A 26,176-nucleotide genomic window follows, 5' to 3' on the forward strand; every position below is an offset into this window, starting at 1 on the left:
ATCCAAATCAATAAAGTTATTGGTGAAAATGAAAAATGTGTCTTTTATTTTATGAAACAAAACAGATGGACTTTTTTGCCTACCCAAATTATTCTGGATTTGAAATACAACATCTACAGTAATTGCTTGATGTTTTGAAATTTTGTTTTAAGTTTTTGTTAACATGCCTACATGACCAAGATGCACAATGGAGATATTAATATTTTATTTTAGTAAAATGGAGAAATGATTATTAATATGACTGAAGAACACACTTATGGAGTATGTTAAGTATCAAGGTTAAAAGCATAGTTTTAAGTTCAGACACCTCTGGGTTTGACTCCCACCTAAGTTACTTAATGCCTGACTGAATTTGGACAAGTTTTTTGGCATTTTTAAATCTTAATATTATTCTTTGTAAAAATGTGGAAAAAATACCTACCTTGCAGGTATGCACAAATATAAAATGTAATACTATGTGAAAACTGCGTTAGCACTCAAACTTATGATCGACGCCGAGTTACCAGCAGTGATCATCTTCATTGCTGTTATTGTCAGTCTCCTCCAGGAGCTGTAGGGAGAAATAAAAGGGGCCCCCTGAATAAATGAGCTGCTTCTCCCTGGTGACTCTAGAAATGTGAAATGTTTCATATTAGGGCTTAGGTACTTTTTAGTTGGACCTAAAATAAAATCCCATAAAATGATAAAGCAGCGGAAATATTCCGTACTAGAAAGCAAATGTGCAGCGGAAGATAAGTCAACATAAATAAGACGTGTATAGGCCATGAGATTTCAGTCTCACAGTAGAGAAATTACCATTAAATGCATTGGGAAGATAATTTTTAATTAAAATTTAAACAACTTTAAGGGTTTGCATTTGTGATTCACATTTTCTCCTGAATTTGCTTCTATATCAATAAATATAATGAGCCAGTATTTTTTTCTCTTCATAATTCATTGGAAACAAGGCTAATTGGAAAAGGTAGGCTTAACAGACACCTAGATGTGTAGTTAATGCATTTAAAATGCCGGAGATTATAAAGTGGTGTATAGTTATAAAATAAACAACTGTATAATTGTGCATTAATGTTTTTCTCAATAAATTCATTTTATTGCAGTTATCATTTTTTAAGCCTACACCAAAACGGTATAAAATTCTTCTAGAAGCCAAAGCCTTCCCTTCAGATCATGTAAGGATTCTTCAAACTATATTTATATTCTACCTATTCTTCCTAGAAGAGCATATCACTTGCCTGACTTGAATGTTTATTCTCTAGTCTTTCCCAAGTAACCTTAGAATAAAAGATCTGCCAAATGTTCTAATTTAGACATTTAAAAATAATAAATTATAGCTTTACTTCTTTTGTTCAAGTAAAGCATGTGCTAAGGAAGGTAAGAATTGAACAGGAACATTGATTTCTTAGTCTTTTTTAATGACATTGAACAAACTGCTGGTCTAAATCTAGTGCAGTTATAAACGATTTGTGAATTCATGTTACTCTTTTATTTTATATAAAATCAAATTGATACATACCCCAGTGTTTAACCTTTTAGCTACAAATATAATATAAACATATCTGTCCATTTTTATAGGATACTAGCATAAATATTGAAAAATTACTTATTAGGTATTAAAATATCTCTTGTGGTTCACTTAAAAAGTCATGTTACTTTATCAGCTATTCAATTAAGAAATTTGATCATTCCAGACACAGACACATATAAAAGTATATTGCACATTTCCACTTTAATGTCAGAGAAACTTGAGTTTCTCTTTATATTTTCACTGTTAAGTATTCTAGCCCACGTCTTGTAATTTAAGTCTTTTAATTATGTCCATGTTAATAGTCATTACTATAGTAAAAATAAAAACCTCAATTAATATCTTGAAAAAAATTCAAGGTCACTGTAATTGCAACCCATTCAGATCTTGTACTCTCAGGGAAGAGAACTTTTTGATGTTCTTTCCTTTTACTAGCTTGCCTTTTCTAGGGTGAGCCATTTCCATAGCTCTGTTCTAGACTAGCAAGTCAACGCTACTCCCTTTGGTTATTTTGTAAGCTCTGGTTTTGACTTTCATAGATGATTTAATATCCTATTCTAAAAATTTCTTGTAACCCTCTAGAGTCTAGATCATTCCTGTGTTTTCATGTATCTCTATTATTTAGTGTTTTGAGAAATGTTCAGATTCCCGAACATGTAAATTAAATTAAGCAGTTTTTCTCTAATGTGTTATGTTTATCATTTTTAACCTGGGCCTTGGATTTAATATAACAATACACTTTTTATTGTTATTTTATTGTGTATTTTCAGAGTTTATTCCAAAGTAATTCTCTATACCTTGGACTTGATTCAATAAATTATCCTTCTTTTCCAGTATGCTATTGAATCCCAGCTGCAACTTCACAGTCTCAGCGTTGAGGAAAGTATGCGGTTGGTAAAGCCACGAGAGGTATATGAGAGAAATAAATACCCATCATGTCTCTATTTAATATTGATTTTTAAAATTTTCTTCAATTTATTATCTTCATTATTTCAATGGAACTTTCTAGAAAGTTTTTAAAAATCTATATTTCTATAACAGGTCATTTTGCTAAAAATGGAGAAGTAACTCAGATATCTATTTATTTTTATTTTTCAAAGGCTAGTCATGTGACAAACATTGTTTTACTGCAAAGTTTTAATTTCAAATGTCATTGTCTATAGATAAAAACAACATTAAAAACTAGTGATATTTTTTTTGGAGCTGCTAAACCATGCCAGTCTTTTATCTCTTCTTAATCTAAGGACCAAATGTTTTCTTCTGAGTTTGGACTAAGGTGCAAGAAGGGATGTAGTATAGTAGAAAAAGCGTGGGCTTTATAAGTGGCTGACATAGCCCTGAGAAATTTCATACCCACCAACTCACTGGGTCAGGGACTTCCGGAAAGTTACTTTATCTCTCTGGGATTCCTTCATATTTAAATGGGTGACAAAGGAAACACCTCAAAGATGTGAGCATATGTTCAAGACCTAAAATATTACTCACTTTACATTAATAGAGTATAAGTCTGAACTGTAGAAACTTTGACATACAAACCCTGCAGCTTGTGACATTTCACACTAAGAGATTAACACAGAATACATTTTAGTTTTCACAAATGCTGCTACCAGGCTGTTAAGCCAATGTTTGAGTAATTGTTTCTTTCAACCCAGAATACTGGAGGAATTAAAATCTACTTCATTCACTTTTATTTGTCAATATGCAATTGATGAAACAGAAAGTTCCCACATCTGTGAGAGGATATGTTTTCATAGGTCACATATAAATAGCTAATGTGAAACAAAAACGAGTATAGCCACCAATATATCACATCTTAATTGTAAAGATGACAAGTGTTATAAGCCTCATTAGGTAGTCATACTCTTGGGGGCACTTTCGGGCATCACTGGATTAGAGCAAGTCAACATGAAAGAGGACCACATCCCCCAAATTTTCAACCTTTTTCCTCTCATGGCACACATAAAGTGATTACTAAAATTCTGCGGCACACTAAAAAATGTTATATTTTTGTCAATCTGGCAAAAAATAGGTATAATGTTGATTCTTTCTCATTGGATCGCTATTGTGTTGACAATTATCATTTTTTAATTTAACAACCTAAAGGAAAAGAGGTCAGCATTCATGTCTAAATAGTTGAGTGTTGCATGTTTTTGGAAACAGCACACCAGTTGAAAATTACTGCCATATTCTATATTTAACAAATATATTTATTTGCTTAATATTGATTCTTAAAATAAATAACACATATTATTATACTGAGTACTTCCCCTACTTCTTATGTAGGAAGTTACAGTGGATACATTGTATTAAAGTCTTTTAAGAAAAAGAGTTCTGTATTACTGTGTTATTAATTTCACTTAGATTTTCTCGGAATTACTGAAATCATCCTTTTTTGTATATAAAGTGTATCACTTAACAACTTAGAGATTTCAATATCAATATTGTTTTCATAGATTCCATTTTGTAAACAAGTTCTAAACTTCTAGTAGAAGTTAGGATATATACAACTTATGTCTAACATGGGATATATACAATTTATGTCTATATATATATACAATTATGTTTGTGATATATACAATTTGTCTAACATGGGATGCAGTAATTAGCAAGCAGCAAGAATGACCAAAAATTAAACATAACCGAAGGAAAACTTATGAATACAATAATGCATTTTCCTCGGGTATTAGTACAGTTAGTGATGCTTTCACCTCATAATCATGTGAGACTCAGCACTGGAGAAAAGTCCTTAATACTTCATAAATAGATAAAAATTGTTACGATACAAGTTGATACTTCCTATGTAGCTGATTTCTTTTTGTTCATGCTGTTTGTAAGACCAAATCTCAATTCATTCACAATTTTCACTGCGTAATCAATCATTAATTTTAGCTAGGGAGATGTGAAGAAAAATAGCCTTACAAGTTTTATTGATATTTTTCTTCAAGTTTGAGTTTTGATCTTTAGATTGTTGTGGAGGAGATTTAATGCTTAAGTTAATAGAAAATATTGTTTAGGTTGTATTCAGAAGAAAGACTCATAAGTTTTTATTTATAAAATATTCATGTGTTTTTATTTGAACTAAAAAACATATTAGATTGAAATACTTATTTCTAAAAAAATCATCTCACTATTGAACATTTCATGAACTTTTACTTCCTATAGTTTATTGAATAGTAATAGGAATGAAACAATTTATAGGTAAGCATATAATAACAGTTAATTGAAAAACTGAAAAATAAATCAATTAGGGTTCTATAAAAATATACATTTTATAAAACTTCTTACTCTTCTGTTATCATTACTTAATAATAAGACAAAACATGCTCAAATGCTACTCTCTTGCCAGATTTGGAAAGATCAATAACCTGAAAAGAATTTACCTTTGATTTTACTTATGGTGGGAAAGAGGTCATGGAGAATTTTAAGTGGGGAAATATGAAGTGGGAAATGTATTATTGTGGATATGATGTAACTTAGGCTTTACTCAACTTTAGGGGGAAGAGACCTTGAGAACAGAAGATATCCTTGAAGTAATTGAGAAGGAAGGAGACTCGATTGCAGTGATCCTGTTCAGCGGCCTGCAATTTTATACTGGACAGTTCTTTAATATACCCGCCATCACAAAAGCAGGGCAGGCAAAGGTATGTGCCTCATTTGCTCCTTCCCATCACACCCAAACGCCACTCTACTGAGAAGTATGCTAACTGCACTTCCAATAAAGTACTGTTCTGTCTGCGTAAAATTATTTAAAGAGTTTTTTAAAAAAAGAAAAAGCTTTGCATTTAAAAAACCTATAATCTATTTTGCTTTAGGCATCTTTTTGTCACTTCTCTGGTCTCACCATTTTACTAGCATCTCCTGTCTCAACCTTTACCTCTAATCAACAGGACAGGCCAGCTTCCTGCAGGTAGTATTAATGGTAATGAGCTGCTTAGTCTACAGAAGCAAATGGAATATTTAAGATAGTAACTACATTATAGGACTCTTTGTCCTACTGTGACTCATTTTAAATATAATTCACTCTCTATTAATCTTAGGTGTCTGAAGAAAAAGAAATGAAGAATAAAATGTTTATCAGTAGATTGAGTTTTGCACAGTTTACATTAAGGAAGACATTTCTCCCCTAAAAATCTTAAGAAATGATTTTGCCTATCACAATTCCTTAAGTATTACTAAATTGCATTAAGTTGTTCACCATTTTGATATTTTGTCTCTTTATACATGTGTTTATTAAAATGTTATTTTAACATTTGTTTGCTTAAGAAAAGAAATCAGAGAGGACCAATACTCGACATTTAAAATTTGGATTTAAAATCTTTAAATAAACTTTATTTGATTTGGCAATCAAGTCATGTATTCAAAAAGGTGACAATCTAATTTTGTTCTGGACATTAATAAGTTATGGGAGTAATGTACATGTGAGGTCTAGTTACTATATTCAGTTATTGAAGCTAATGAATGGAACTAATGAAGAGAAATTTAACACCATTATCAGCAGTCTCTAGGAATTTCCAACCACGACTTCCAACTGGTTTGATGGATAACTGTGAAAGTGGTGCATTACAAAAGATATAAAGATAATGTCTTCTTAATTTAGATATTAAATGTTAAGCACCAAAATAAAGGGAGGCCAATAAAACATCGTATTTTAAAATGTTACACAAGAAATCAGCAGTCCCTGAGTCCCTCAGTACACATGCACGTCTCATTAACCTTCGTAGAAATGAGCACAAAGATAGAGAAGAAAGACCATGGGTTTAGGCGTCAACCACACAGTCCGAGGTTCAAATCTTGGCTACATCATTTAATTGTTGTATAGTCTCAATCAAATTACTTGACTTTTCTGAGTCTCCGTTTTCAAAAGTGTCATTTTGGGATAACAAGACCCAGTTCATAAATTTTGTGTAGATGTAGAAAAGTAGAAAATGTCTATTCAATCGCACACATTCTGCTGTTAAGTGATGGTCACCTTTCCCCTTCTACTGTCCTCAGCAAATATGAAGTTAAGGGAAGTGGCTCAGATATACATTTTCTTTTATTTCCCACTTAAAAGCAAAATGCACTTGTTTACTTAGGTGTTATATGCTATTCTCATTCCTAAGTACTTGGGTTGCCAAAATCATTCTCTCAGTATTTTGCACGCTTTCTTTCAGTTAAAAAATATAGTAAGTGCCTGCCAACTGAAATTCTCCTGGAGCTTTCAGTCAAATAATAAGAACGAGCAGTTCCTTCTAAATGAAACCACAAGGAAGTGATATACGAGGGGGGTTAAATGGTGATATAGCAGGCTTAGATCTACCCATTATACACTTATTTTAACAAACATTTATACTCTTGTTATATCTTCCCTCCCCCCTATTTTCACTGAAGGTTGAGAAAAGTTCTTTAAAATGTAGACATACATAGCTCTCTTAGGTGGTGTATAAAGATAAACCTGAATGAGAGGCAGAGAGAATATTACAGGTGTCAATCAAGAAAGAGATAGGAAATTGTAGAAAGGGCCGTTAGGAATGGCTCGGTGAGATAAAAAAGAGGAAAGTTTTCATAAGTGAAGTATGGAAACAAAAATCATGTTGGTATGGAGCAGTGAAAGTCAACAATAAGAGATTTTGAAGTATGACTTCAAATTATGTCAAAGGAAATTGAAGATAGGAATTTTGAATAACATATTCATTAAAGAAATGCATGCATGTGAAAAAAAACAACAATCATAAGTGGTTTGATAAATTATTTTGAATCCTTAAAACCATCACACCTACATCAAGAAACTTCTAGAACATTTATATTATTCAGAATCCTCAGTTGTGCCTTCTAAATACTGCCTATTACCTCTTTTCCAAAGGTACCAGTCTTCTGACTTCTAACTTTATATGTTAGCTTTGTCCATCCTTGATGGATTCATATATTTATTTTGCGTCTGGCTTACTTGATCACTGTTGCATTTGTAAGATTTAGCCGCATTGCATGTAGCAGTTGTGTGTTTTTTTTTCATGTCAGTGTATTATTACAGTGTATGAATAGATCACAATTTATTTTTATCCATTTTGATCAGGATAGATATCTGGGTTTTATCTTCACTCCAGGGCTTTTAAAATAAGTGCTACTTTGGACATTTATAGAAAGCATTCGTATTCTTTGGTTAAGCTTTCATACACATGTCTGCTAAGTATGTAGCTAGAAGTGGAATTCTTAGGTTTGTGTATGATGACTTTCAATCAATAATGCCAACTTTCCAAAGTGTTGTATCAACTTCACATGTACTATTACCAGCTTGAATAAGAGTTTCTATTGCTCTCAAAAGCATATCTGATTAGTTTGTAATAGTAGCTACATTGTAGTTTTTTGTGTTTTTTCTCTTGATGTATAATCAACATATATATTATCTTATTAGTTTCAGGAGTGCATCATAGTGATTTTATATTTATATACATTACAAAATGAACTTTATAATAAGCCTAGTTACTCCCTGTCACCATGCAAATTTATCACAATATTATTGCTATATTCCCTATCCTTTAGTTATACACCTGTAACATTATCTTAAAACTGAATGTTTATACCTTTTAAACCCCTTCACCTATTTTCCCACCCTGCACACACTCCCCTTTCTGGTAAACACTCTTTTGTGTCCTGCCTCTATGTCTGTTTATATTTCATTTTGTTTATTCATTTGTTTTGATTTTTAGATTCCATATATTAGCAAAATCACACAGTATTTGTCTTTCTCTAACTTCTTTCACTTAGTGTAATATCCAGGTATGTCCATGTTGTCATCAATGGAAAGATTTCATTCTTTCTATCCCTGGGTTATATTCCATTGTATGAATGCACCACACCACGTTTACCCATTAATCTATAATGATGGACATGGGATGTTTACATACCTTGGCTGTTTTAAATAACGTTTCAGTGAACACAGGGTTATGAATGTCTCTTCAAATTAGTGTTTCATTCTGACTGGTGTGAGATATGGCCAACATAAACAAATCCACAAACAAATGTTGGAGAGGATGTGGAGAAAAGGGAACCCTCGTGCACTGTTGGTGGGAATGCAGACTGGTGAGGCCACTGTGGAAAACAATATGGAATTTCCTCAGAAAACTAAAAATGGAACTGCCCTTTGACCCAGTAATTCCGCTGCTGGGATTATACCCTAAGAACACTGAAACACCAATCCAAAAGAATCTGTGCACCCCAATGTTCATAGCAGCACAATTTACAATAGCCAAGTACTGGAAGCAACCGAAGTGCCCATCAGCAAACGAGTGGATCCAAAAACTATGGTATATTTACACAATGGAATTCTACGCAGCAGAGAGAAAGAAGGAGCTTATACCCTGTGCAACAGCATGGATGGAACTGGAGAGCATTATGCTAAGTGAAATAAGCCAGGAAGTGAGGGACAAGTACCATATGATCTCACCTTTAACTGGAACATAAGCAATAGAAGAAAAAAGCAAACAAAATATAACCAGAGACATTGAAGTTAAGAACAATCTAACAATAGCCAGGGCGGGGGTGGGGAGTGGGGGCGGGGACAGTGGGTAGAGGGGATTACAGGAACTACTATAAAGGACACATGGACAAAACCAAGGGGGAGGGTGGAGAGGGGGGAGGGAGGTGGGTTCACCTGGGGTGGGGTGGAGGGATGGGGAGAAAAGGCATACAACTGTAATTGAATAACAATAAAAAAAAAACAAAAACAAAAACAAATTAGTGTTTCAGATTTTTTGGATAAATACCCACAAGATGAATTGATGGATCATATGGTAACTGTATGTTTAATTTTTTGAGGAACTTCTATACTGTTTTCCAGCAGCTGCACCATTTACATTCCCACCAGCAGTGTATGAAGAATCACACTTCTCCACATCTTCACCAACACTTTTATTTTCTTTTTGATAATCGCCATTCTGACAGGTGATACCTCATTTTAATATTTCCCTGATGATTAGTGATGTTGAGTGTGTTTTCATGTGCTGTTGACTGTCTGTCTTTTCTGAAAAAAAAAACATTATTCAAGACCTCTGCCCATTTATTATATGTTTCTTAGTTATTTAACATGTGCAAAATTGTGTTGTCATCTTTATCAGGTGCCTATCCATTTTCTTGTGTCACCAAGGTTTTAACTGCTGTCCCAAAAAACTTTTCCCATGTGCCTTGTGGATTTTATTGCACAATATTTTTGAGGGGGAAGGGAAGATTTCATTCATCTATTTATTTATATTTTCATTCCATCACCCTCTCCCCTTTGTCCACCCTCAACTTGTTACCTATATCTCAGGTTCTATTTCCATTTTGTTTAGTCATCTATTTGTTTGTTTTTAGATTGCACGTGTGAGTGAGAGCATAGGGTGTTTGTCTTTCTCTGATTTATTTCACTCAGCGTCATAACAGCTAGGTCCATTGTATTGCTGCAAATAGCAAGATTTCATTCGTTTTTATGACTAAATAATACCACGTCTTTATCCATTCATCTGTTGAGGAACATCTATGTTGCTTTCAGTTCTTGGGTATTATTAGTAATGCTTTAAAGAACAAAGGGGTGCATATATCTTTTTGAATTAGCATTTTTGTTTTCTTCAGATAAATATCCAGAAGTTGAATTGATGGTATATATGGCAGCTCTAATTTTAATTTTTGAGGAATCTCTGTACTGAATTTACAATCCCACCAAGAGTGTACAAGGGTTCCCTTTTCTCCACATCTTTGCAGTATTTTTATTTGTGCATTTATTAATGGTGGTCATTCTGACAGATGTGAGTTGATATCTTACTGTGGTTTTGACTTTCATTTTTTTGATAGTAATATTGAGCACCTTTTCATATGTCTGTTGGTCATCTGTGTGTCCCCTTGGGGGGGAATATATATATATGTGTGTATATATATGTATATGTATATGTATATGTATATATATTCAGGTCCTCTGCTTATTTTTTAATTGGATTGTTTGGTTTTTTAGTGTTAAGTTGTAAGAGGTTTTTTATATATTTGGATATTAATCCTTTATCAGATGTATCATTGACAAATATCTTCTCCCATTTAGTAAGTTGTCTTTTCATTTTGTTGATTTTTTCTGCTGTGCAAAATCTTTTGAGTTTTATGTAATCCCATTTGTTTATTTTTGCTTTTGTTGCCCTTGCTTGGGGAGACTAGCCCCCAAAATTATTGCCGAGAGCAATGTCAAAGGGAATGTTGCCTATGCTTTCTTCTGGGAAATCTATGGATTTATGTATTTGCATCTTACATTCAAGTCTTCAATTCATTTTGAATTTGTTTTTCCATATGATGGAAAATAGTGGGTTAGATTTATTCTTTCACATGTAGCTTTCCAATTTTCCCAAAACCATTTACTGAAGACACTGTCTTTTCCCCATTGTATATTGTTACCTCTCTTCTTATAGATTAATTGACCATATATACGAGAGTTTATTTCTGGGCTCTCTATATTCCATTGATCTATGGGTCTGTGTTAGATTGGCATAGTAACCACTAGAAAAATCCCTTATGAAAGAGTATATTTCCATTTTACACCTAATGTGTGTCTCTCTCCCAATAAAAGTATCATCACCATGTGATTGGTGAATTATATGGTTGCTTTAAATCCACTTTGTAGCAGAACAGGCAGATAAAAGTAGGTAAATAAAGGTTAAATGTCAATGTGCATCCAGGAAGCCAATAGCACCCTGTTGGGAAGGTTGTAGTTGGGCCCACGCATATCTTATTTGATCCCCTGCCTTGCATTTCTCCCACATGATGACCAGCCACCTTCTTCTACCATTTGTGGAAATAAGTTCCAGTCGCTTTAGCCTTTCATGATTTTGTGTACCTAAAGTTCAGCACCACTTCCACCTGTACCATTGGCCCCCGCACTGAAGGGCAGTGCCAGCTAGCATAAGTACTCATGTTCATGGTGGAGTATTCTTACACTAAAGGGTAAAGCAAAGTATTTTCATAGACCAAACTCATAGATTACTTGACTAGCTCCCGTGGAAACATGAGTGTTCAATTAGTGACCATAAACAAAACTTCTGTGCTCCTCTGTCCAGCTAAATATCTCCTTCAATTGTCTTTTTATAGCATGATGTATTATTGTTCATCTTTGCACTGTCTTGTAATTATTTCTAAGCTTATATCAACTTACAAATTTAAGAAGATTTTGTCAGTAGAGTGTTTAATCACTGATTGAGGGTGGACCCTACAAAACTCACAGATCTATGCTTGTGCTTTGCAGACTGTCATTTATGTTTACATGCGCACCTGTTCGGCCAGTGGACGAATAAGGAGTGTGCATAAGCATGAGTAGGTCAGACTTTTATGGATCGCATGCGGCATAAAAATCACAGCTCTGTTCCCGTTTAGATAGATTCAGAGACTTTTGAAGAATGACTTATATGATTAATTACTCTAAAAATCAAAATACATTTTTGTAAATTTTGAGTTATCTCTCAAATCTCATTTTTGTTTGTTGGCACACTTAGAACATGCACAGTGCTTCATTAGCTATTTTTCCTATCTTTGGTATCTGAAATAAATCAAACACACTATATTTTCTGTGAGGTCCTTAACGAGCTGCAGACAGACTCAAGAAGTCAATCCGTTTTATTCTCCCTTCAGTTTTGTACTCACTGTTGATAATAAACAGAGAAGACAATCACTGTTTTTCCAGTTAAAAAAAAAAAGTTGGCATTTGTTTTTGGAAACATACCCTTAGATTATAAGATGTTTTCATCTACAAATTACTTAGCCCTTCAGGGTCTGCAGATCTTTTTGTTTTTCCTGTCTCCCCAGTTCTTTATTCTTTCTCTCCATGTAGCTGTTAGTGCTGTCTCATACCTTCGTAACTAATACATTCCCCTTACATTTTATATCAAAATACTACCATGCTCCCCACCTCCTATTTCTCATCTCTGGATCTGCCTGTCTCATCAATATCCCCTTGAAAATAGCCTGTCTTAAAGGATTAATCTAGCTTCTACATTAGTGCTCTGTGCAAACATTATACATAGGCCCCGTGTATAATATTTCGCTGGTTAAAACTATATTGAGTATTTTGTTGAAGATGGCAAGAACAAAACACATCATATTATTTGTTTTATTGAAATAGATTTTGAACATTTTTAAACTACTATTTTCACTTTTTGTTTTATTTTTATTTTATTTATTTCTTTAAAGACTTTATTTTTAGAGAGAGGGGAAGGGAGGGAGAAAGAGAGGGAGAGAAACGTCAGTGTATGGTTGGCTCTTGCACACTGCCCACTGGGGACCCAGCCTGCAACCCAGGCATGTGCCCTGACTGGGAATCAAACTGGCGACCCTCTGATTTGCAGGCTGATACGCAATCCACGGAGTCACACCAGCCAGGGCAAGAAATTGCATTTTAAAAGATACTTTCTGAATAGATTATGCAATAAAATTACGACAGAAAGAAAAGACCTCAAGTAATAGTCGTTTAAAATTTAACATCAGTTTAAAGAATATTTGACAATTTTATGATTTTATTACTTGTGTATTCCCTTATTTACTCAACAATGATTTGGGTTTATATTGTGTAAAAGTAGAGGTAAAATTGCTACAAGATATCTGTGCAAACGGGGCTGTAAGATGAGAGAGAAGAGAGAGGCTTTGGCAAAGGAATGTTTCCACAGAAGTTATATTATGATCAAAATCTGAGCTACCCAGGCAAGTGAGGAAGGATAGAGTACCCTAGAGACAGAGAAGGATTTATGCAAATAGAGGGAGATGTATGGGGTACTCCAGACAAGAAAGCTGGAAAGGGCCAGATTAAATGCAGTTAAAAGCCATACCAAAGAAAATGAGTTCCATTCTGAAGTTAATGGGTAGTTCTTTGAAGAGTCACAGGGCATCACACAGTCAAACGTGTGGTGTAGGAAGGGTACTGGAGGAAGGCAGGCTGGAAGTACTTCTGATGAGAAGACCGCTGCAATAGTCAGGGGAGTGACTATAAAACAAGGTTCTGGGTGGTTGCATCTATCACAGAGTGTGAGCCCTGTGGGTAATTTTAATAAATTCTGTTAAATATATTTGTTTATTTGAAAATTGGCATGAAGTAGGTACTAAAGTATGGAGTTTACATTTTCTCCCATTCATATTTTTACTTACTCTTTTAAGTAAATTTAAATTTAAGTAAGTATAAAATTTACTCTTAAAAGGAAAATAAAAATTTTAACTGAGTAACCAGAAAGGTTTGTGGGAACTGTGAGTTCTTTATTTTTATGATGCTGCCACCTAGTGAACCTTTGGTGAAATCACTTTGTGATAATCAAGTTCCTGTCTTCTGGTCTTTGAATCAACTGTGTTTGACACCATCTATTAAGAACAATTGTGCTCGTATTAGAACATATTGCATGAGCCACAGGTGACTTGTTTTGTTTAAGGTGGTGCCACAGATGTGACCACAGGGCTTTTAGTAACGGGAGAAGTGTGAAGTTCCTTAGTCCCTCAGTGTGCCATTCTTTATAAATAACTGATAACAAAATAAAAGTGCTGTCTCTTCTATTCCTTGAGTTTTGTAAAAGAAGTGTGATTTGCAAAATCACATCTATAAAAAATTGAGTTATTCTAAAATTTTAGTTAAGACTAAAACTCATTAGTCTGCAAACCCAGGTTTTGATAACCCCTAAATCTTAATAAAAATTAATTGCATTTCTTTTCTCTCATTCCTAAACCTTACATCAGAATGGAGAATCTGTTGTATTTTTATGCTATGCATTGCTTATTTTTTGTGAGAAACAAAGCCCAAATCTATACCCCCGAGAAAATTAGGTATTTTTGAACAGTAAAAACTTTTCTGAGATGCTAGTTATGTCCACATTATAATGAGCAAGGTCTCTAATTAACTAATTCTTCAACATATTAGTGTTTGTAGAATAGAAACTGTGCTTTATGGTGAGGATGAGAAAATCTTTCTCTTCCGCCACAGGTGAGGTAGTAAATCATTTACACTTTGACAGCCATATGGTCTCTGTTGCAGCTACGCAATTCACTTGCAAAAGTATCAACAGATAATATTGAAACAAATGAGAAGTTTGTGCTCAAATATAACTTTATTCATTAATAACAGGTTATAGTTTGCATCTTCTCTTCTAGGTGAAATTCCTATAATAGCGGTTTGGGGTTATTCTTAAGTGATGTTAGAACAATCTCAAATTGGTTCCTCTGAAATGATTTCCTTCAAAATATCAATTGGTAGGTGTTTCTTCAAAGTTGCAGAAAATCTGAAATTCTGAGAATGTAATATATATGCAGTTAGTAAACTAACAATTCAGAACTCAGAGGTAAAATATTTTTCAAGGTGAACTATCACCCCTATTTAATAATCAGTTGGGTTTTGTTTTGTTTTGTTTTGTTTTGTTTTGTTTTATGTTCATGTAAAAAGTTGTTTTTTTAAAGATTTTACTTATTTATTTTTAGAGAGAGAGGAAGGGAGGAAGAAAGAGAGGAGGGGAAACATCATTGTGGGAGAGAAACATCGATCGGTTGCCTCTCACACACCCAGACCAGGGATCAAACCCATAAGCCAGTCACGTGCCCTGACCACGAATCAAACCAGTGACCTTTTGCTTTGCAGAACGATACCCAACCAACTGAGCAACACTGGTCAGGGCACAAAGTTGTCTTAAAGTGAAATGAATTACTATATTCTCTAAGTACAACTTAATGTTATGATATGCAGAAAGCTACATGGCTTTGATGGTTAGCTATTAATTTAGAAAATTACTATTTGGTTACAGTTTGGATAATGCAAGTTCACTAATCCAGATTGTCCTTCTGGAAGAATTTGTTTGTAAAACACTGAATTCTACTAGGCAGACATACAAAACACTTGAAGCCATACAAGTAAGGAATGAGAGAATAAAGTCAGATAATAAGAAGCTGTTAAGGATTCAAGTCAATGTATACAGAGAAAAGAGTAGAGTCAAAAATATTTTTATGAGTTGTGGGGGGGAGGAACAAACTTTTCTCTACCATTAGGGTTCTTCTGGCTGATTAATCAAACAGACATAAGACAGTGTAGCAAGAGAAAATGACTAAGTTTAATACATATATATGTATGGGAATTCTGTCTCTGTGATAGAGTCGGAGACCCCACGTGCAGAAATGGTTCAGACATAGCAAGGGGATATGGGCATGTAAGACATGCAGGGCTAGGAAGGAGGTACTGCGCCTGGGAGGCTTCCAAGGGTCAGTGGAAGATCACAAGCAAACATGTTTATTAAATAAAAGTTATATTTGATGATCTCTTATTATGGGCAAAGCCCCAAATTCAATTTTTTTAGGTAGTTAAAGGGAGGTACAGAAATTTCTCTTGAGTCTGCTGCTAAAGTTGACATTAGTTCAAAGTAATCTGCATACTATTGAGGTACATCTTTTTCTTTAATTATTTTTTTTTACAGCCAAGTCTAAGTACTTTAAAGTGCTTTTTTAAAAGATTTTACTTACTTATTTTCAGAGAGGGGATGAGAGGGAGAAAGAGAGGGAGGGAAACATCAATCAGTTGCTTCTTGCACATGTCCCCAACCCAGGATCCGGCCTACAACCCAGGCATGAGCCGTGACTGGGACTGGAACTGGCCACATTTCGGTTTACAGGCCACCACTCATTTCACTGAGCCACACAAGCCAGGGCACCGCAGAGGCACAGGTTGGTGTGACTCGTTCTCAGTGCCCCACGGTTATCTTTGTGTCAGCTCATTGAGGCGGCCTTGGTCTCAGGAATCCTGCTAGTCTCAGCTGAGCTCATTCATGTATCGGTAGCTAACTAGAAGAGGGTGGAGAGACAAGTAGGTCCAGGCTGAGCTAACTAAGAATGATTCTGATCTAAGCACATTTCTTTCATCTTCCATCTGGGCAGCAGGTTGGCTCATGCTATTCCTTCTCACAGAAATGGCAAAGGGCAAGAGAGAGCAAGCCTATCCACTCAAGTGCTTTGGGGATTCTGCTTGTAACACGTGTGCTGACATTCCATTGACCAAAACAACTTACCTGGCCGATCCCAGTGGCACAGAATTGAACCCTGTCCACAGTGGGAGGGACTGAAGTTATCTGGCAAGGAACACGAATATAAGAAGGGACAAAGAATTGGAACTGTTAAGGAAATTTGTCACAGAATGTATACACTTGAGACGATTAATTTAAATATGGGCTTTATGTGAGATTAAGTGAAAAACTAAAACTTCCATTAATTCCTTCAGTCCAGTAGGACACACTACAGCAACCGTTCTCAAATGTTTCATAACACAAAGCTTTTATAACTTTAAAAACCGTAAGGGACTCAAAAAGGGCTTCATGTAATATTTACATCTGTTTGTATTTAATGAAATTACAATAAAAAATGTTTAAATTTATAGTTTTTTATTTATTTATTTTAGAATAGCAAATAAAAAACCTACTACATTTTAACATAAATTATATATTGTTAGGGAAACAAACTTTTCTGAAACAAGTAAAAAAATAATTTTTATATTTGACAAATACTTTTATTGTTTGGTTTAATTAAAGACAGCTATTTTTTATATCTAATTCTGCATTCAATCTCATTTTTTTATCTTTGTGAAGAATATGAAGAAAATTGCTCCTCGTGCAGATACAGAGTCAGAAACAGCAAAAGTAGTTTAATTGCGGATATTTTTTGATAATGCACCAGAATTCCACAAGTGAGGACGTCTTGGAGCAGTAGTGTGCGATGTGAAACCAAATTCTGTACTTCATTACATGACAATTTATTGGTCGATTCTGCATTTTGAATCAACTTTAATCCATGACACATAACATTAACTATTGGTCATTTAGTTTTCTGAGCTATGAAGATTTTCCAAATATTTACATATTTCATTATGTATTATTTTAAAATTATAATCACTACTAAGCTAATCAGAAACATTTTTAAATACTGGGAAAGGGTCATAGTCATAGAAGTGAATACAAGTTTCCCAAGTTCTAATATCTCTTGGAAACTTTTTTTAAAATTGGAAACATATACTATGAATTGTTTTCTTCAAATTAACAGATTCACATGGTTCATACTGTTACTTATCAGTTTCTTTTCCATGAAAAAAAAATGGTTCTTCATCAAGTAAAAGTAGCTCGTTGAGATGCAACTCAAATTATCACATTAAGTTATTTAAGTTGTTTTGAGACGACCATCTTCAGAATGTGATCGATTATTTTATGCATACTTCCCACATTATTAAACCTTAAAAATATAAAAATTTAGGTTTTGAAGCCCTGGCTGGTGTAGCTCAGTGGATTGAATTCTAGCCTGCAAACTAAAGGGTCGCTGGTTCGATTCCCAGCAGGGCACATGCCTGGGTTACAGGCCAGGTCTCCAGTGAGGGACACATGGGAGGCAACCACACATTGATGTTTCTCTCCCTCTCTTTCTCCCTTCCTTCCTCTCTCTCTAAAAATAATTTAATAAAATCTTTTTAAAAATTTAGGTTTTGAGATTTCATCATTTGAATTAAAATGGTTCAAATGATACATCTGCAAATTCATCATTTTTGCAGACTTATCAAGGAACTTTTTAAGTAAAATTATCTTTTTCCCCCTGCAGCTGAATGGCTTTGGTATGCAGTGTCTGCTCATAGAGTTTGGTGCCACTGGCTGGATTTGTGCTGAGACACCAGCAGTTTTGCCCATCGCTGCTTTTGCATTGTCATTGCAAAGATCAACGCAGTGAAGAAGGCAAAGAATGTCTTGGTATCATGAAAATTGCTGTGACCTAAAAGGATTTTGGGAATGCCCAGGATTTTGTGGTTCCCACTTAGTGAACCACAGAACCAAAGGGTGACCCATACTTACATTGAATATTACAGAAGTTGTCAAAGATTCTCTTAAAGATATTTGTACTTATTATTTCTAATCATTAAGCAAATTTAAAACTTGTTATTTTGTTCTCCCCCAGGGTTGTTTTGTTGGCTTTGATCTAGCACACGCAGTTGGAAATGTTGAACTCCACTTACATGACTGGGGAGTCGACTTTGCCTGCTGGTGTTCCTATAAGGTACAGAGTAGTTAATATATTTACATCCTTTTATTCCACATTAACATTAACCTAAATTAAAAAACTGGAGAGGCAACCAATTTTAACTATTAGAATTACTTTTGCCCATTTCTTTTATTAGTGTATTTCCTGATTTTAGTTAATTATAGAGTCATACAATAGAACAGTATGATAATTAAATTCTGATGTTTCTATCCTATACTCTTATTCCTTCAGTTCTGTGGCTGCTATAAAAAGTCAGGAGGTTATGGGGAAAAAAACCCTCTACACTTAAAAGTTAATTTAAGTTAATTAAGTTTTTTAGTCAGGTTTTTTTTGGTATGTTGTGAAATTTCTACATGTATAAGATAATTATCATGGAATTGAGTTGATAGTGACAAGACAATTTAATTAACAGGGAACATAGGAATAAAACCAATTTATTTTAATTTAGGCAATTTTAAGATGATAGTTTTATTCTTATTTAAATATTTTATGACAAAATAATTGAAATGAATGAATTTCAAAATTAGATTGACATCAGTGGAACTATTATCTACTATTAGGGCAAAATTTGGCCAAAAAATAGTAGTTATTTATTCTCAATTAATAATTCTATGTTTCATTTACTTTTCTTTGAATAAGATAATGCAAAATTCTGTTTCACTATGAATACTTATAATCACACATTTTGAACTGGTTAAAAGTTGGCTTCATAACAAAAAAAGTCTGTATTACATTGTTTATCTTTGACATATATTCAGATGAACCCATATAATTTAACTCATTTTTCAATTCAGTATTTAAATTCAGGAGCAGGAGGTATTGCTGGTGCCTTTGTCCATGAAAAACATACACATACAATTAAACCTGCGTGAGTACCATTTTAAATTCTTCTTTGGTGATGAATAAATTAATTTGCATTAATAAAATGCTAAATTTATGTGAATTCTTTAAGATGCCATCCATTACGAATCTGCATTGATTATAATTATTTTACTACTGTATTAACAATGATGTGCTTTATCAGAAATAAGTGCCTTCTAATTATGTGCTTTATCAGAAATAAATTCAATTGGTTAAGCAAAAAAAAATCACAAAAGGGAAACTCCAATGCTAAAAATGAGTTATTGTAATCGTGTAGAGCAGATGGTTTAATGCAAAGAGATTACTTTTTTTTCAAACATTAGACTCAGAAAAGTTCTGATTTCTCACATTGATGAATAAACCAAAGGCAACCAGAGATTGCCTAATCGAGCCGTAAATGTAGTGTGTTTTATTTAAGTCACATCTACCTCTACATCTAGAAACATAACATGATGGTCTTGTAAGGAATATCTTACACCCTAGAAGAGTTTGTAATCTATGAAAACTGAAGAAGCTGAGCACTAAGCAACAGATTAACTACATAAAAACCAATACTTCTTCTGTGTTATATAACTTCATTTTTTAGAGGAATTATAAATGCAAATGTGATATGCCAACAAATTTACACATTTTTATGTGACTGGGGAACTCACAGTGTACCTTTTCCTATTATCTGGTATGAGGATAGAGAAGTAATATTCTAGAAAGAAAACCTTTCAGTTGTATCCGAGTATGTGTGATACTGAGTAGACTCTTACTAGGTAATATAATAAAGTTCAATTAATTTTCTGAATCGTCTCAGCTCCTGGCTGAGTGGTAAAATCTTTACAAGAACTGAAGCTGAATCAGTAATAAAGCTTGGGGCACCTCACATTTCTGAGATTCTATGTATATAAACCCTAAAAATCTAAGATAATTTTTCTATAGCTCATTTAATCATTTCTACAATTTCCTCAAGATATTGAGTTTTAAAATTAAATAGATCATTGTCTCTAGACAGGTATTTTGTCAGGCAGACGATTTCCTCTACTGATGGTCAGTACATTAGATTTTCCCCTGTGTCCCCAAGTCTCTGAAAAGAATATAAAGCATATGTTATAAGAAAGTCATGCATGTAGGAGAGAGACCATCTAGGCAGACCTGATTCACAGGACAGCTTGACAGCTTGACTGCTTGCTGGTCCATGATCTGAAGAGTGTTCCTTGGTATCTCCGTGTTCTGTTCTAGCCTCTAACTGAAGAGAGTACCAGCATCTGCCTCATAGTCAACTGTGTGAGAATAAAATGGCACGATACATGTAAAGCACTGAACACAGCCACATAAGTATTATGTGGGATCCACATATGTAAGCTAAGAACCTTGTGGCCTCTCTGTGAAGTGGCATTTTAACTTACAGACGTTTGCCTGGTAGAGATCATTTCTCTCAAGGAGAGAACATGACCCCAAACATTATGTTTTCTGATTGTTAAGGTGTTATACAATTTTGTATCTATCACCAAGTTCATTTTCACGGGCCTTTGACAGACTGGCTATGTAAGTTTACATTCCTTGATTCTCTCTTTTATTGGCATTTCATCTTACTGGTTTCCTCACTACGTAATGAGTTGAATGAGATCTTTATGTGTGTTCATTTTTTATTTGTATAAGAGCCATGCTTTTAACTATTTTTTTATTATACTTTATTAACTGTTGCTGAATTTTAAGTATCTGGCCTTGGAGACCAAGACTCAAATCAGGCTTCACTCACTAAACCCTCCTTCCAGGAACACCTGGTTGTTGTTGTTTGTTAGTTTGTTAAAGCTTCTTTTATGTGATGTCAGTACCACTAATTCCAATGAGGCCAACTAATACCCTCTAGGGAAAGTAACTGATACTGATGTTACAAATTTTGTTGCTTAAGAAGGGGTGACATCTAGTGGCTAACTGTGTTATTTCAGATCAATAGTATCCAAGTAACATTTCCTGGTGGAGTCTTTCATTCCTTATGAAATATTTTGAAAGTATATACATTAAATTATTTATTCTTCCATATCATTGGGCTACATATTTATAGTGCAATAATTTTGTTGTCAAATCCTTGATAAAGAGGTAGAACAGGATGAAAGCAGACATTAAAGCGAGAGGGATTCTAGGTGCAAGGTTAAATAGCACACACGTGTGTTCGTCAACGTGGGGAGAGAAGGACATGAAGGCCAACCTGGTGTGGAGAGAGGACCCAGGACATGCAAATGTGAACTCTAAAAGTGTAATATTCAGTATATAATTTTGAAATATCTTTTATATGGTGTTTCCATTAGCAACTGGTAAATTACATCTCTACCAAGATATTTCACTTCCTTCTTCTTCTTCTTTTTTTTTTTTGTTTAAATAGGCATTTTGGCCATTGTTCAATACTGATGACCTAAGACTTTTTCCAAGAACATTTTGCCAATAAAGGGAATGAGTAAGGTCAGCGCCAATCCACTGCATTAAGCATCATAACTCAAGCTGCTATTCTCAACTAGAATTTGACCTTTTCCTAGTTTGTCCTCACTTTTTCTCATTCCAGCTTCATATGCTAAATGTTGAATGTAGCTAAGAATTATATTAAATTGGAACTGATCTTGAGTAAATACTATCTTGTACGTTTTTTCTTGAGGACTGAGTGTGATTCAGTCTATAAAGTTAGTAATTATTGCTCGGAGATATGAAGGGAAATACTTTCAATTGTAACAATCTGACAATCAGGAGTATATCACTAAAATAAGTACTTAAATACCTTTACATTTTTATTTTTAAATGTATAAACATTGTTTTTCTGGTGCACTTTAGATAACTACTTAACCTTTTGATTTTGGTGACTTCAAAGATAGCCAAGCCCATGAAGCGTCTTCTGTAAGCGCCCATAGACTGCAATTCGAGATCCCACCATCCCCTTCCCCCATATTTAGAGAAGCTCTCGCATGAATGCAGGAGTGCATCACATGAGCTATCGAGATTCGTTCTACCATTTTACTTGTATACCCTTTCCAGTGACATCCCGCATTCTACAAAACTGCTCTTCCTCACTTTCCGTGATGGCGTAACAATAACGTGCTTCCCAGTGCTCCTACGTATTCCATCTCCTGAGATGCTCTTTTCTCCTGAGATTTTTTAAAAGCTTTCTGAGTGACCAAGAATGACACCTAATAATAATTTTGATGACAGTGCTAGAATTTCAAATCATGCCAACACATTTGCATAACATCTAGAGGTATTTGATTGAAGGCTTTAAATAGATGGCATTTTTAAAACTTTATTAAGAGCTTGAGTCACCTCCTTTATTGTAATAAGTAATTTGCAGATGAAAAAGCACCAGCCAAAGAGGCTGGCTCATTTCAGTGTGTGGCTAGGGCAAATTTTAGAACTCAGAAATGTAGTTTTGGGGAGTTTTTATTATTATCATTTGGCAACTTGAAAAAAAGGCACATCAAACAATATTTAAAAGAGCCTAAGAAAAGATAAAGGTAAACATCAAAATCTTAGCAAAAAGATATAAAAATGATAAGCTTATGCCATGCTTGGCCCAACTTTACAATCAAAGTTATAGGAAGAGACCATCTAAAGCATCTTTGTTCTGGGCAATGCTGACTTGGTATATTTGATTCCGCATCCTTCTCCACACAATACTGAAGAATGCCATAACCCAAGACTTATCTGTAATTTAAACTTCGTTTTGTTATCTCAGTAATCCTTTCTGGCTAACTAAACATTACATCCTTGCCCAGTGCCCGCATACGGTCGTCTTGTTAAGGACTGAAAGAGCACAGAAGTATCGGTGGCAGTAGCAAGGTGTGTGAATTCCCGACTCCAGATACTTTCCACTGGGACAGGCCAATGTCAGGAGATTCTAAAGTGACAGTGTTCACAGAATCTCTAGTTGAAATATGACCTAGACTTCTCAGGAAATCTGTTCTAGTTACTGAGCTTATTCCTGGAGTTACTCATTTAGTATTAACATGGATGACTTCTCAGCCACGAATTCTTGACCCCTTAGACATACCAGACATACTTGACCATCTCCTATGCCATTAATGTTACCTCCCACAGCTCTAAGCTTCCAGTGTACCATTTTCTCTTGCTCCTGTTCCAAAGTATGTGATTCCTCTTCTGTATCCTAGAAGAATCTCTCAATGCCTCAACCCTTGGTCCTCTTGCCCAGGAGCATCTCTTCTGCAGTCAGGATTTCAACAGCAAACGTTTGTGGAGAACACCAATTTCCATTTCTAGCTATACCATTTGCTTACTTTTTAACCCTTATTTTCATCTGATTAGAAATTATAAGAGTTCCTGATTATCAAAGCATTTCTTCAGTCCCCCAAATACATGATAATATAAGAAAGCAAAGACTGATAGGAAGTATTCACTATGAACTACCCACATACAAAATTAGCCCTTATTTGACACCTTTTCCCTGTAAGTATTAGCATCTATATCTAGGAATAACTGCAAAAAATGCTTGGCCTCCTGCTGATTATACATGTTGTAAATACCAGAAAACACAGTGAAAATATAATGAAATGTATGGTAAAGGAAAATATTTCAAGAGATTCAGGAGTTCATGATGCAATTGACATTATAACGAACTACTGAATCACAGAATCATGAACAATGAGAGTCTGTCTGAGTCAGAACCATTAACAGACGAAGGAGAGGAAATTGGACACGGTACTTCAAAAACAAATGACTTGAGCATTAGGGATTAAAAGGAAATGATGAATGCTTTAAACATTTCTGTAGATGTGATCATCTTTATTGCCGTGCTGAGAAAGTTAAATGTAAAATGAAAGAGATTATATTTTGCTATCACTATGTTTGTAAAAATACACCAAAAAAAAACTAGATTTAGCATTTACTCATTTTAATAATTAGTATATTATAATTTTCATCTATATATCATAGCATTTTAAGTTTAAAATTTTATATAATGTTAAATTCTATTTCTAGAGCATATCAATCAAATATTTTATTTTTTTCTCCATCAATTACTATAAAAGTATAGTTACTGGTGTAAAATCGATTTATTTTAAATGGATTTTTCTAATATTTTATTCGTAATCAAATAATGAGGACTTCTAACATATCCATATAACTTTCTAATCTCAGGAAACTTCCATTTTAACTTATCTCAACAAATGCTTCCTTTCTAACGTGCTCACTGCTTTCTCATATAACGAGAATGACCTGAATGAATTAAGGACATATACAAAATATAACCAACAAATATCTTTGTACAAGAAACTTTCATAAACAGAAATAAATATAGGATATGCCTACGATTTTTTAAATCTTACACTCCATTTGGAGAAATACTGTTTCGATAGTCAAATAAATAATTTGAATAACAGCTCACATGAAGTTAGAAATATTCCGCAAGGCAACTTCTTAGTCAGTGAGAGGTGAATTCTCAGCCACTGCCGTAGGAACAGCGGAGGGACAGAGGACTTTCACCGAAGCTGCTTCAGAAAATCTGGAGCAAGGCTGTAGGAGACTTATCGGTACAAATCCTTTACAAATTGGAGTGCTATACTGACTAAATGAATACATTTACTCTGTTACTCTGAAAGCTGAAATAGTTGCCTATGAGAGAGACTTCACTTGATTAGTTTCATAGATTTAAAGAAGACTTACTTAAATGACATTTCTTAAAGGTATATGTCAAGTAATCTTTTCCTTTTTATACTCTTCACTAAAATTTTTATGGAATCTGAGCTATTGACTTAACATTTAAAGTTTTGCCTTTTATCAAATAATTGTTCTTTATCCCCACTCTACACAATATTTTAGAACTATAGAGATAAAGTTGATTTTGCCTCATGCTCTCACTTAGTTCCGAAGCCATGCTACAGGAGTAGGGTATACCTGTCGTTACTCCTAGTTCCCAGATTCTTACTGTAAGGATTACAAAAGAAGACAATTTGATTGAAGTAAAGCCATCTAGGGAATTCTGACACATAACCCACACCTCTCTTCTTTTGAAACCCCAAACTCTATTTTCTCTTCTAATTTTGCAATCTAGTGTCTCTGAAGATATATGAGGTCATTTAACCTTTAAGACACAAAAAGTAAAATTTGTCAAAGAGCTTTAGCTCTTGTTTTAATTGTTTTGGGCTGTATCCCTAAAATGACCTTTGAAATCTGTAAGGTTTATTTTTGTTTTTGTTGTTGTTAATATTAACTGTGAAGAGTTATTACTAAACTTTCATTTGTTCTTGTGGAGAAAATACTTGTGTCTGGCACTTTATGACTGCCAGAAAGTGACGGTGCAGTGCCACACGCCGCGTGGGGCAGCGTGGAGGACTGCTCGTCACACGCAGGCCCACTGGGTCCTGGCCGTCCATGACCGGGGCAGCTTAACTTCACACACCTCAGGACCCTGTGTAAAACGTTGCTCAGAACAAGGGTCTGAATGCATCTGATCCATTTTCTCTTTGCTTGCTTCTTTCTATTCTGCTCCAAAGGAGATTTAATTAGATAGGAATTATCCTTTCCTCTAGAGTTGACGTCTGTCTGCATCGTGGCCAATTCATGGATGGGTAGCTTGCCTTGGTACCTGTATCGGTCCCTTTCCAATCTGCTTTGCTCAATGTCACAGAAGATTGGACCCAGGTCATGGCAACTGAGGCAGAAAATGACAAGTTAGCTCTTTTTATTTTTAAAGGAGACTAAAAGATAATAAATTGATAATAAATTAATTCTGAAATTCTCAAGTACAGGGACATTGTCACTTTGATCTTTACTTCCATAATCCACAATTTCTAAGAA

At 34.4% G+C, this 26,176-nt stretch overlaps 1 protein-coding gene across 2 annotated transcripts in view; it reads left to right on the top strand.

The window, feature by feature from the left end:
* The window catches only part of KYNU (kynureninase), a 100,502-nt gene that overhangs the window by 43,797 nt on the left and 30,529 nt on the right, over positions 1–26,176 (top strand). Inside the window, exons 6-10 of one of the 2 annotated variants that reach the window (XM_024569713.4) lie at positions 1,098–1,169; positions 2,357–2,431; positions 5,017–5,163; positions 18,449–18,547; positions 19,327–19,400. In XM_024569713.4, the coding sequence (XP_024425481.3) occupies positions 1,098–1,169; positions 2,357–2,431; positions 5,017–5,163; positions 18,449–18,547; positions 19,327–19,400 (467 nt within the window). The remainder of the gene's footprint in view (positions 1–1,097; positions 1,170–2,356; positions 2,432–5,016; positions 5,164–18,448; positions 18,548–19,326; positions 19,401–26,176) is intronic. The other variant, XM_045203178.3, reaches the window with a different exon arrangement.

Source organism: Desmodus rotundus, chromosome 2 (genome assembly GCF_022682495.2).
Source record: "Desmodus rotundus isolate HL8 chromosome 2, HLdesRot8A.1, whole genome shotgun sequence".
NCBI lineage: Eukaryota > Metazoa > Chordata > Mammalia > Chiroptera > Phyllostomidae > Desmodus > Desmodus rotundus.